This window comes from Aythya ferina (assembly GCF_964211825.1).
Source record: "Aythya ferina genome assembly, chromosome: 9".
NCBI lineage: Eukaryota > Metazoa > Chordata > Aves > Anseriformes > Anatidae > Aythya > Aythya ferina.
In genome coordinates this window covers 9,924,980-9,938,349 of record NC_140305.1, presented here as the reverse complement: position 1 = coordinate 9,938,349, position 13,370 = coordinate 9,924,980, and the positions used below count along the sequence as shown (strand labels likewise).

General features: G+C 39.6%; 1 protein-coding gene across 5 annotated transcripts in view; it reads right to left on the bottom strand.

The window, feature by feature from the left end:
- CAB39 (calcium binding protein 39) overlaps positions 1-13,370 on the bottom strand; it is a 38,875-nt gene that overhangs the window by 13,545 nt on the left and 11,960 nt on the right. For all 5 annotated transcript variants that reach the window (XM_084529793.1, XM_084529794.1, XM_084529796.1 and 2 more), the window contains exon 2: positions 6,029-6,185. In XM_084529793.1, the coding sequence (XP_084385919.1) occupies positions 6,029-6,142 (114 nt within the window). In that variant the 5' untranslated portion in view covers positions 6,143-6,185. The remainder of the gene's footprint in view (positions 1-6,028; positions 6,186-13,370) is intronic.

Genomic DNA, 13,370 nt, shown 5'->3' with positions numbered 1-13,370 from the left:
ACGGAGACTTCATATCAGTTTTAGCTCCTCCACAACTTTCCACTCCCCACTGCCTCCATTTTCTCACTAATTCCAGTTCCCATTCCCAGTTGTCTCTTCCTTTAATAAAATTCCAAGGGATTTTCTGCACACTGTCAGTAAGACAGCAAGAAGCAGGTGTTCAACGCAACTGCTTAGACATCTTCTAAAGATGTAAAATGAGAAAGCCAGCTCACCATATTACAATGGTATTATGGCATACAACTGCTCTCTTTCTTTAAAATTCAGAAGAAATACACTTTTACTAAGAAAAGAACAGGAATGCCTGTCAAATCTGGAGCTACAGAGAGATGTTCTTGAAGCACACCAATAAAAGAGGAAGAAATGTTAAAGGATTCTTCTGTAGTTTGTCCCTGCACACTAATTTAGAAAGCAAGACGAAGGAGGAAGGAATGCTGAGGTTTGAGGAGTTATCTATTTTAAGCAAGACAGTGGCAACATGGAGGACACACCTGCAGGTAAGAATGCCACTGAAGAATTTTTCATACCGAGAATCCAGAAAACAGAGCACCCTCCCCAAACTTTAATGATCATATGTAGAAGTTCTCCTTCAGCATCAGTCCGAGACACTGTTAGCAACCGAAATACTTACAAACCAACAGGAAAAAATACACAGTGAATGCTTTTCCAAAAGAAGCTTTCTGCCCTAACATGAGCATACAACTCAGTAGCTGCAAGAAGAGACACCAGGACTTGAATTTGTTTTCTCATAGTCGTCATAACTGCCAAGACCATCTGCAGGTGCTTCACTTGATCTTGCAATGACACGCTGCTTTAGTGGTAATTAATGGTAAGAGACACAAAATTACGGAACAGCTTGGGTTGGAAGGCACCTCAGGAGGCCGCCACTGTCCAACCTCCTGCTTGAGGCACGACCAACGCCGAAGTCCTATCAAGTTGGTCGGGCTCATGTTCAGCTCCATGGCTGGTCACTCCATGACCACTCCGGGCAACCTGTGCCAATATCTCATCATTTTCATCATGAAAACGCGAAGCAGACTTGCTTGTATCATCTCATCTTAGGCCAAACTATAATTTTTGGATACACACAAATATGCAAATACGAGTTTTTCTGAAAGTATTTTATTAATAACCCGTGTCTTTCGGTGCATAATGTATCCGTAGATGATATTTCTATATTCTCTCCTCTTCTACTCTAAAACTCAACATCAAAAGGACTAGAAAAACTCTTACAAGCTTTTTCTAGAATCTCTCTCTATTCTCCTCTATTCCATGAGCTCTCTAATGTATTACAGATACACAACATGCAGAGCTATTTTTACCATTTAAGATGCAGAATGGAATTTAGATAGCTACACCTGAAAATATAATGCTACATTAAATATCAAGTCAAGAGTAAAAAACGGTTAAAAATTCAAGACAGAAAAGGAAAGGCTAACTAGTGTTACTTGTAAGATTTCCTAAGATACAGAGATCTAATCAGACACGGCATATATTATATTTTTAATATACAAGCAGAGTATATTTTATATATACAGGATGCATGTGTATTATATAGATTCTCGATACTGAGAAAGAACAATTTTTCAGTTTTCGAAAGAAGTTCTGTGACAAGTCACATTTAAAATTCAATAGTGCCAGATAATCAATAATGTCTGAGGATAAGTCAAACTCTAAAAGTAAAGCTTCAAGTAAGGAAAGCAAAAAGATTACTAAATTCGTTTTTTTTTTTCCTGTGATAGAAAGGTATTATATCAAAACAAGACATCATGAAGTCACATACGTGATTGTCACAGCAGAATCTGTTGCATGTCTTTATATCTACAAATCAGTATGGTTTATTCTATTCTTTAGGGTATTTCACAGATACTCACAAAATACCAAATACTTCACTTAGATTTGTACATCTTTAGTGCTCGAGTTTTATCAAATAACAATTGCCTTTACTTAGAGAGCAGGAGAGCACAGCAGGCTCTAGACCTGCGGCTAGGAGCCGTCCATGCCAACAATGCAATTGCATAAATTGCACCATTAATGAAAACATTCATAAAAAATGGAAACCATCTATAGTTTTCAGCCTGTATTTACCATTTTGTCTAGTCTATAGTTATATTTACCATAGGCAACTAACACAATTTTAATAGTTCTACTGAAATTGATTGGATTTTAAAACTCCTACAAAAATGTAAAGTTTCTGTAAAATATGATTATCTACATCAATGCCACTAATTTAAAGGCATTAGGTTTAAAAATGATTGTACCAGATTTCAGCAGACATCTGTCATGAAGATAACATTAAAGAGCTAAGTTCAATTAGAAGAGAAGCCTTCTAAAAAAAAAAAAAAAAAAGCAAACAAAAACCTTTGTCCCCAACTTTATCCTCTGGGTAACAGCCCCACGCGGTAGGCAGGGCAGAGCACTTAACCTTTAGCTTCCTCTCAACTATGAATTAATTGCATACATGTGCATAACAAACTTAGAATTTCACTGCTTTGTAAATTTCCCTGTTAACTCACTGAATGAAATCTGATGTATGTCTGTGGGACCATGTCATAATATTGCACTGAAACCTGAATCAAATCAGATAGCATATTGCATTTTCCCATGCCATGTAGCATGCAGTCCACAGTATTGAACTGTTTAAAGGGAGGGGGAGACATCCAGTTTGCCTAAGATCTATGGTGTATTTCTTTTTTTTTTTTTTTTTGGCAATAGGGAACCTGCACAGGTTAACAACGTGTCTGAGCCAATTATCAGGAAGCCCAAACCGGAGCTGTTATGAGCAGGTTAACCCAAGGTCAGAGGGTAGGGAAGAACAAGTCTATTACATGAGTAAATATTTACCTTCACGACAGTAAATTTCTGCTACAAACTAAATGAACTGGTAGTATAAAAATAAATGCTGAGGTAAGTCAAAGAGGAGGAAGAGATGAGAATGAAATACTAACTAATGTGCTAGCTCAGAGGTAGGTCCCATTTATCTGAAGGGACTTTCCTTTCCTCCTCCTCTTTCTGAAAGAAAAAAAAAAAATCACTGAAAGGAAAACTAACAGTGTATGTAATGAACACTTTTTCAGTTATAAAGCACTTCTCATTTCAAGTTTCCGAAATTACTCTTCAAAAATAATACGAGAGTAAGCTATTGCCTCTACCCTAAGCAACAGGCTGCATTCAGCACACCCAGAGTCGTGGTACTGAAGGCAGACTGGCGGCGGGGAGACACAGTCCAGCTTCTACAGGCACTTCAGATCTCATTTCCTAAGTATGTACTGCAAGCCTAAGCAATGTTTCAAAATGACCTGGAGAATTACCTGTTTACATTTTCTCCCATATTTGCACAGTTAAAAAAAAAAAAAAAAAAAAAAAAGTAACATGCAACTAGAATTCACTTCTCAAGCTTCAGGTTTTTGTTCATAGAATAAATTGTGCAGTATTACAGAGAAGAATTTTTCATAACTGAACAAAATGCACCATGACCACTACTGTTGTTTCACATCTTTTGCTGCAAAGAATCTGAGCAAAGAATCCATGCAACAATAATTAATTACTACTTTAACTTTTAAAGAAAATCATTCATGTAACTCTTTTTCAAATTCTGTATTTCCAAGCATGCTTGGAAACTGATGAGAAGCACAGTGGAAGACTAAATACCTTCCTAACAGCATTGTGCTGCTACTGCTTGGTAAGACCTACTCTGAACTACACATATGAAAACAAAGCACTGCCATACTGCAGTAGAAAAGTACTGGTTTGTCTTTGGAACCTCAGCCAGACATACTGTATAAAACAAAAGGCCATTTACAACGAATTTAATTTTGTAGAAGAAATACTTAAAACAATGATTAATATTTGAAATATTTAGTTCACTTCAACATGTGCTGAAGTTTTTTTAAGCTTAATTTACACATTTCAAATACCATATGTTCAATAGTAAAGAAAATATGTAACTGTGTACTTTGCTTTAAGAAATAGAGTAGGACAAATAACATACACAAAAGAAGTAACACCCAAAAGGGTGTCTCCTTAATACAAAAAGTAATCAACACTGAATACAAACCACGCTACTTGGGTTTGACAATTCTGTTGTTATCTGACAGGCTACAAAAGCACACCCTGGAACAAACTAATAGACTGGACAGGAAAAGGGCATGAATTCATCGTATTTAATCACAGCTGGACCTTCAAAGAAATGACGACTGGCCTGTAGGATATTGAAGATCTCTTTCTTTTTAACCAAACTGAACCTGAGAGAAACTGCTTCAACCACAGTCACCTTCACAGAGGTCTTGGCTTGCCAATGAACCAATTATTTCCTGAAGAACCTGTGCATGGACACATGGGGACAGGAGTTGTGAAAGTTCAGATTCACCTGCTGGTCCTCTTTGTGAACAATGAGGATGACAGAGACCAGCACCACCCAGCTCAGTATCGTGAATGTCAGTATTTAACCCGCCTCACATTTAACCAAGTGAACACGACCGGCCTTTTCTCCTTCAAGCAGAATGTATTGTCTCCTATATGACACAGGATGCAACTCTGCAGGCTTGGTACATTACTTCTTGTCAAAGCAGACCCATAAATGAGGTCTTTAAAGAAGATGGAGGTGTGGGATTAAAGGCCAGCAAGAAGCAAATTGTACGTAATAATCTGTAGTTACAGCATCAAGAACAAGGAATGCGATGCCGCACACAGCTATGCACAATGGAATGAAGCTGGCCTGTTCCCTATTAGAGGTCTATGCAAAAAGAAAAAGATGACAAAAGAGCACAGATTTCAACACTAAGCCACGTCTCCAGGAATTAACAATGAGGTTGATATGAAGGAAGCAGTGCCAAGTCTCATCTCAGACTCTTCAGAATGCACCTATGGAGTCAGTTAAGGGAGAAAGAAGGAAAAGAAGCAGCAAATGAAAATCCTCCCAGCTTTTATGCTAACACTCTGTCATGAACCAGGATAAAAATCGCAATGAGACAAGAGCATGCACTCTGCACAGGACCACACAGCCCTAGTCCTAGGCAAGACAGAAAAAGCATTGAGGAAAAAAATAGTATGGCACACTGCAAGAGACCTGGAACATAACACATCCTGACACTGCAGTAGAGAATGCTGGTCCCAGAGAGCATCAAGGTAAAGCCAGTGATTCAGTTAAGACCCAGATTCTGCTACACTTTAAAACAGAAGTGCCAAACCTGGCTGAAACTGGATGTAGTGAGGCTGGCCACACTGTGCTTAGAAGACTGGTGAGCACAGAAAAGATTGTGACTAATTCCTACGCTTGACTCTTTAAGGATGCCAAGACTGGCACAAAACAGTTAAATAATCCTGGGAGAAGATCTGAAGAGGGTATCATAGCCTGCTTCAAAACCAGGGGGCCTTGGGAGACAGGGAGTGTTTCATTTTCTTGTTTTGGTTTGGTTTGAGGGTGTTTTTTTGCAAGTGTTAACATCTATGCTCTGCTGCTGAGTTTATCGGGAAAAACTTCATCTAAACAGTAAATGACCCTGTCAGACAAGTCAATAGGTAGGTTGCTGCTGCACACAGTCTGAATCTGAGGGTAATTTTTAGTGAAGCTATCAAGACTACCAGTTGAGAAGTAAATGACTGTTGCAAGGCACAGATCCTGAAAGACAGGTACAGATTCTGAACAAGCAAACCATCCCATCCAAATGGGACTGCAGCAGCACAGGAACTTTACACCATACCATCTTCCTGTGGACTGATGAAAAGGCAAGAGAGGGTGAGAGTACATGCTCTGATAGCTACGGAGATGCAAAGCTCCTTGGTTTCAGTAACAGACCCGCTCTGCTCTGTGACCATCAGCAAATTATTTTAATTATCACATCATCTGCCAGTGGTATTAAAATGCAAAGCCGAACAACATGAAACACACCATTTCGAAGGTACGTAATAACCTATCCTTTATCAGAGTGGCATAAAAAATAATTCCTAATTGGCTCAGCGTAAACAGCTACACATTTCAGTTTTTAAACAGTATCTGAATGGGAAAAAAGAGAAGTCCCAACCGTACCTTCTCTGCCTTTTTGTCAGAGATATCTTGCTTTTCTAGAACTGCCATACTTTCCTTCAGGTTCTTCACTATGTCTGCAGGAGACTTGTGCGACTTGCCAAAAGGGAATGGCATGGTTGCGAGCCACAAGGTCTTCCTTCTAGGGCTCCTGCTTCACCTGGAAAAGAGGAAAAGAACAAATACGTCAAAACCAGAAGCATAACAACACATGAAGATAGAGTACAGCAAAGGCATTCGTACGTGGAATAACCATTATAAATAAAATAAATACAAAATAAATAACCATTCCAGCCATCACAAACTTAAATGCTACCTGTGTTTCTAATTCTTTTAAAACACAAAATACTGCATCTAAGAACTCACATTAAGATCACTCTCTTATGTTTCAAGAAGAAATTAAAGAGAACATTAATTGCAACCACAGGCACATACTGTATGAATGTCGCATATGGGGAAGACTAACATGGATAAATTACCCCAATTAATGTTGTCAAGAAAAATACTTATTTTATATTAGGTCTTTGCCACAAGTCATCGTGCCTCAGCTGCTCTGCAGTGACTGTCCAGGTACATGCTTTTACCACAGTCACTCCATAACAAATGCAAAGTGGACAGCAAAGCCTGCTGCTCTGCACAGGAGCTAGAAGCGTAACACAGCTGAGCCTGCAGACAGCAGCTTATTGCCTACGTCATAGCAATTGCTATGTCCTGCCTTTCTTGTACCAATACTGCTGTAACTTCATACTGAAACACAGTCTCCCCCCGCCCCCGACTCATTTCATGGGAAACCAACTTTGACACCAGTAATAAGGTACTTGCAAACATTAAACCCAATACCTGGCCCATTGTTTCAAAGAAATTAAATTTGCCTTGTGGGAGCATTGTTTCTTCCCTGAAATACTTGGCTCCTGAAACCAAGTACCTTTATCCCTCTGTATATTTACATACATATAACCATTCACTTCTGTGTACAAAATAGACAGGTATTACTGGCATAAATGAGTATACAAAAGCTTTTGTTATTATTTTGTTACATATGCCCCCATTTTAACAACAATAAAAAATTCTTACAAGTGAATTCCATAAAACACATCTAGCACTTTTATCTAGGTATAGAACAGGAAATCCTCCCTAAAAAATGGTGACAGCGCTACTTCTGCTAGACACAGGACAGTAGAAGCTGACAGAGCACAGATTACAGTGTCGTTACAAAGAAGGGCTATTACCCTGAAAACTGGTAATTTTACACTCACACAACACCAGTAATGTTAGCAACAAGTCGACCACAACTAGGATATGTTATCTAACACCAAGCACTTGAGCGTCAATAAACTTGGTCTTATTCAATTATGTTACACAAGAGTAAAAAATATTGATTTTATGCTATTTTTGAGTTATTTTGATTCTTTAATAATTTGGGCTGCTCCAAGGACAACAATACAAAGATGATCAGAAGCAGCCAGATCTTTAGCCTGGAAAGTGTCCATAAACACATATTTCAGGTAACCAGCTACAGAGATGAACACCTCACTGTTTCATGTCTCCAGCTGACCTACCGCACCTGATGAAAAGCATAAGTTAGGCAGTTTTTACATCAGATTACTTTCAGATAAAAGGAAGAAATAACAGCATGAAGCAGCAACAAGACCCATCCATCAGCTATTCCCATTCTTTAAGAGGCCGCAAAAACTTGGTTGTTTCTATTTTGCAGTGTAACTGCCCACATGTAATAGTCTCTCTGCACTAATCCGCACTAAGAAGAGGTCGTAAAACTGAAGTTACAAACACAGGACTGATTCCCTAAGGGATAAAGAAACAACCACGGGTCAATCCTCAGACATAAGAATTTTATGCCTCAGCTTTGTCACATGTGAATGGAAGAGAAACCTACCCTAAGAAAAGCACTACTTATTACTACTTTATGAAAATGCAATGCCATTTTAAACAACCTTTAATGGAAATTATGGTATTTTCACATACTACGACATTTTTCTTTCCTGTAAAGAGATAGGAGGGAAGCACAACTTCCCCACAACATAGATGACATAACTCTAGCATCCCAGAAACATCTGAAATGTTCCCTTTATCCATCCCTTTGATTTCCATCCCTGCCCAGACAAGATGAGCCCTGAAAACAAAGCTGGATTCTTTCAGGCCTATCACATCTGATAATAACAGGACTTAACAACTACCGTGTACATCCATTCCGAAAGATGGTTATGCCCACATAACATGGCAGGATTTGCTCAGAAAACCGCACGTTCTAACCCCCTGGATCACACGTTAGAACAGAATAAAATCGAGTAGAAATTAAGACATTTCTTTTGAGAGAATAAAAATACAGAAAAAAAGTTACGGTATTATTATAATACAGAAACAGAGTAAGTATCAGACAAGGAAACGTTTCTCTACACTCATTTCTTGGTCACATCTAAGTTACTTCTAACCTAAACAACCACATGCATAACATAAGATACAAAGAATTGCAGCAAATAATTGTTCTTAAGCTCTGCTCACTATCTTGGCTTGCCGAACTAGGCTTTCCTCCAGACAGTGCTTCAACAACTAAAGCAGCCTCAGCAGCTTCTTTGAATTAACAATAGTCTAGCACTGACTTACTAAATATTATGGGTTTGCATAAATCATACACACATGTATGTATACACAAGTCATAAACAACTTTATCTACAAGTACAATCATTATTAGAAGACAATTAATTAATAACAATCCATTAACATATATTTATACCTGATTTGTGAAAAAAGTTGCGTAAGTTTCTATATGAATTTCTTACAGGCAATTTAGAAAATCAGGAACAAACTGCCAGCCGCAGTACAAAGGCAATCCACATGCTTGATTACCGAAGGTGGCATTTTGCTTCAAGACGTTTTATTACAGAAAACAGAATAAATATATCATTTCTGCTATTTCACTTTCACTGCTGGAGGGAATGCAGCGGCACTGTCACGAACATCATTTGAGGCCCTAGGACTGAAGGTCCTACCAACCCTGAAGCAAAAATGTAGCACCGAAGAACCTGTGCCACATCCTGCCAGAAAGAGCAGGGACAGTCCTTCGTCCCGCAGAGACGCCCTTAACGCAGCGATGAGAACATACACAAACGGTTCCCTTTTTAGCCCAGTCAAACTACACCAACAAGCGCTCGGCAAACAATAGACAATGACAACATCTGTGTGAGATCGGAAAGAACTGCAAAGAGCCACATCTGCAAAGTGAAAAAAAGGAAACACCACCAAATGACATTTTCTGTAAATATTTGAAGAACATAGCTTACATCACGTCAAATGATAATCGTTTCTTATTACTAGCATCTGGTTTCCTTGCAAATTCATTGCAAAATTTTAATTGTAGCTTTCAAAAGCAACCACAGGACTCCTGAAGAGTTAAACCGAGACGAGCACATGGATGGCTCTGGGCTCTGCTGGGCTTCTTTGCTTCATCTTACCTTCTGGGAAATCTCACTACTTTTATTTGTTTGTTAAAAGAAATCCTGGACAATATTACAAAAATCTCAGGATCTCTTAGGCATGTATTTTATTTCACCAATATTCAAGCACGTCAAACCTAACGATACTTAGAGTCCTCAAAGTACTGGTGTCACGGTCAAATTTAGAAATCTTACATGACTTTATAAATCCCAACGGGCTGTCAAACAAAAATACGGCAGGCAGCCAAACATCCAGCGATTTAAGTACAACTGACACAGAGCACCTGACACACGCTCAGTCACACTGGGACATTTGGGCTTTTGTGATAACACAATAGTAGTCCCACTGTTTCACGGAGTATATGATTTCCAGCCACACTACGCATCAGTATCCACACAGTTTGCTTTATATATAAGGCTTTTTATGTTTTTATTGCCTGCATTGACCACATAACCAATTAAAATCCAATTTAATATGTTCCATATAACTAAGCAGATAACACGTAAAAGCGTTTGTTTCTCTGTGCCAACAACCATGTTCCTAAAATTGCTGCAACAGCAGATATGAGAGCAAAATACGCAAATTTCTCTCTTTTTTTATATTTTAATTCTCTAAAAATAGAACCAGTAGCCTGGAGTATGTTCTCTCTCCATTGTAATCTTTCTTTTATTTTGAACAGTGAGGAAATGTGCTGCCTATATAATGGTACAAATAAGCATTATGGTATAAATCATGGTTACTTAACAGCAGAAAGGTTTGATTTTGCTTTTAAATAAAGCATATTGTAAGGTGCCTGCATGACTGTTTTCAAGCAATGTCCCGGTACAAGAAACAGCGGAGTAATACTGATGACTGCAGTGACGTGAGGAAAGTTACTCACAGACAGAGTAACAGGCACTGAGGTCTCAGTGATGCAGGCTTCTACAGCTGTAACGAAGCTGAAGGAACACTGGCAGTACAAGCTGGGAAACAAAAGCAAACTCAGCCCTTCCGCTTATCGCATACCATGAATTGTCACATCATGAAGAAGTTATATATTTTCCCCCCTCATGGAAGTATAATGCATAAATAAAGCATCAAATGAACCGAAATATTCACACTATTCCAGCTCAGAAGAATAAAAGTCTGCTTTTAGACTAGAACAGTTTGGTTGGAAGGGGCCCTCCAGCCACCTGCCTGACCATCGCAGGGCTCCCCAGAAGCTGACGCCTGTCAGTGCGGCACCGTCCCAGTGCCTCTCCAACACCGACAGGCCCGGGGCACCAAGCACCTCTCTGGGAAGCCTGTCCTGTCCCGGTGTCTGGTCACCCTCATGGTGAAGGGATTTCCCCCAGTGTCCAGCCCAGCCTCCCCGGGGCAGTTCTGGGCCATCCTCTGGGCCTGCCTCTGCCTCCCCTCCTCAGGGAGCTGAGGGAGCAGCGAGGCCGCCCCTCGGCCTCTCCTCACAGGACGTGTCCCCCCGCCCTCCTGCCAGCTCTGCTGCCCTCCTCTGGGTGCTCTCAAGAGCCTCGACACCCTTTTGATGTTGTGGAGCCCAGAACTGCCCACGAGATTCACAGTGAGGCCGCACCAATCCTAAATATAGCAGCAAAGTCACCTCTGCTGACCAGCCGGCTGTGCTGTGTTTAATGCACCCTGAAAGGCAGTTTGTCTGCTTGGCTCTTCAGCCCATGCAAAATGGTATTTGAACGGTGCACAAAAAAGTCTCATTCCCAGTTTAATGAAACAGCCAGGTACAATCATCTCAATTTCTTGTTCTATTGTAGGCCTCACAGTTTAATGTGGTATTTCTCTTGCTTCCCTTAAAATAAATTGCACCATATTAAGCCTTCAGCTAGATCCTGTTGCTTTGAGAGGAGTTTATGGTGACTGCTTTTATTAAGCTCCTAATGAGGGAGGAGGGGGAGGAAAAAAAAACCCTTCAGCCACTTTCTGTTACAATTGCACACATTAAAATAAAGCCCAGTGAAAGCATACACCCAACATCCAGTTAACATGCACCCAAGATCCAAAATTTATCTCTTCCTGACAAAACTTGCTGCATCTTACTAAGGAGAGGTATGTTCATACTAACAATTTAGTGTAGCAAGAGTGTGTGTCCCAAGAGAAGTGATTTATCTTAAGAACCCATTCTTCTGCTGAATGCCTCTTGGATTCATGAGGATCAGTAAGCCAATATTAAAAACAATAACAACGTAAATCAGGTTTCATCTCGTGTTACTGTTATTCCAGCTAGAATTCACCACTCTGAAGGCTGGTTGGAGTAATAAAAACAGAAATAGCTCAAGAAATCATGCATTTTTTAAAAGCACTGCCTCACTCACGACACACACAGCAATGGAAGGAAGACTGGCAGCTACCCCTTTGATCCAAGAACCAGTTTTTATGCAAGCTACTGTACTCTTTGGGAAAAAAAAACAACGTCAAGTACTTCAAAGACAGCAGCAGACATCATATGAGCTACTGAGCCCTCCTACAGAAGACGACAGAATTTTACTGCTCCTCTTGGTGTTTAGCCGTGGTGAAGTCACCGGCTGCCCTCTCCATCAGTACCGTCACTGCCAAGAACGGCAGCTGCCCAGCTCAGCTCTGCGGCACGGCACGGCACCCAGCTGCCTCCCCAGAGCACCCAAAACCCACTGCCAACTCATTGCTCGTTACAGCACATCTTCCAGGAAGGCCTCACCACCCCTAAATGCAGAACTGCAGTTAACCAAAGGCAGCAGCCATCATTTCCTTCAGTGTGAACTTAAACTGGGTACTTGTATTCATCATTAAAACATTCTTCCACATTGCTCGCGTGCTGTCATCTACTGCATCTTTCAGTACCCTGGTTCTGGATATGTGTTTTTCCACTAGATCATGCAATTTTCTAGAGCCTAGGCACAGCACCAAGATCATTTCTCAGTTCCCTTTTTGATGAGCTAAACAAACTGGTACATGAGAGTCTTATACCCAAACACATCTAAATAGCATAACTTATTAATACAATACACATGCAAAACCTTCATATCATGGAGGAAATGAGACTGATAAAGAGGATAAGCCACACCTCAGAATATTTCAGAGCTTCAGAATAAGCTATTTAGTATAACCATGACTTTACTTGCATAAGCATGCCATTAACAAAATGCCTATGATTGTAAATAATAATTACTGGCACTACCAGCTGGCAAAAATTAAGAGTACAGTATGACTCTAAGGTATTTTTGCTATTCTTTAGGTACTTCTGCACTTCTTTTCAGCACTTCTTTCAAGATAATTTTATTTTGTCCACATTTTAATGTGGACACAAGGACTGTATCAGCTGTCTTACATATATGAAGTAACATACTCGATATCGTCATTGATTGCTTTAGCCATGTACTAACATCAGGATCTGTTGAACAATTCCAATATTAGAACAATTTGGATCTGTTTTAATACTTTGTGAGGAATATGTCATTAAACACTAGCATCTTCTTTAAAATTCATTATCAACTTATTCTATCAGGTCTGCAGCATGAAAAAGCTTTAATCTGATTCAACAGCGGTTTCACAACTCTGCATTACAGAATTCTTTGTGGTCTGACCCATTTAAAGATGAAAATAGGGGGAAAAAACCTTCTATTTAAGAATGGTAACTTATTTCAGAGAAAAATGAAAATGCTGAACGAAACAAAATTCTCTGCTGTAACAGAATGGACAATTGAGAGAACAGAAAAGATCAGTTCAATAGATTCAGAAAAGACAGAAAATTGGAAAATAAATGTCTACTTAAAAAGGAAATAGTTTATATGAGACAGCTTCTCCCTTTGTGAAAATTTCTAACAAATTAAGTCCCCAGCAGTTCACAGCCCTGCTTGTTTCTTTAGCACCCAATGCCAGCTGATTCCTTTTCATTAACCAGACT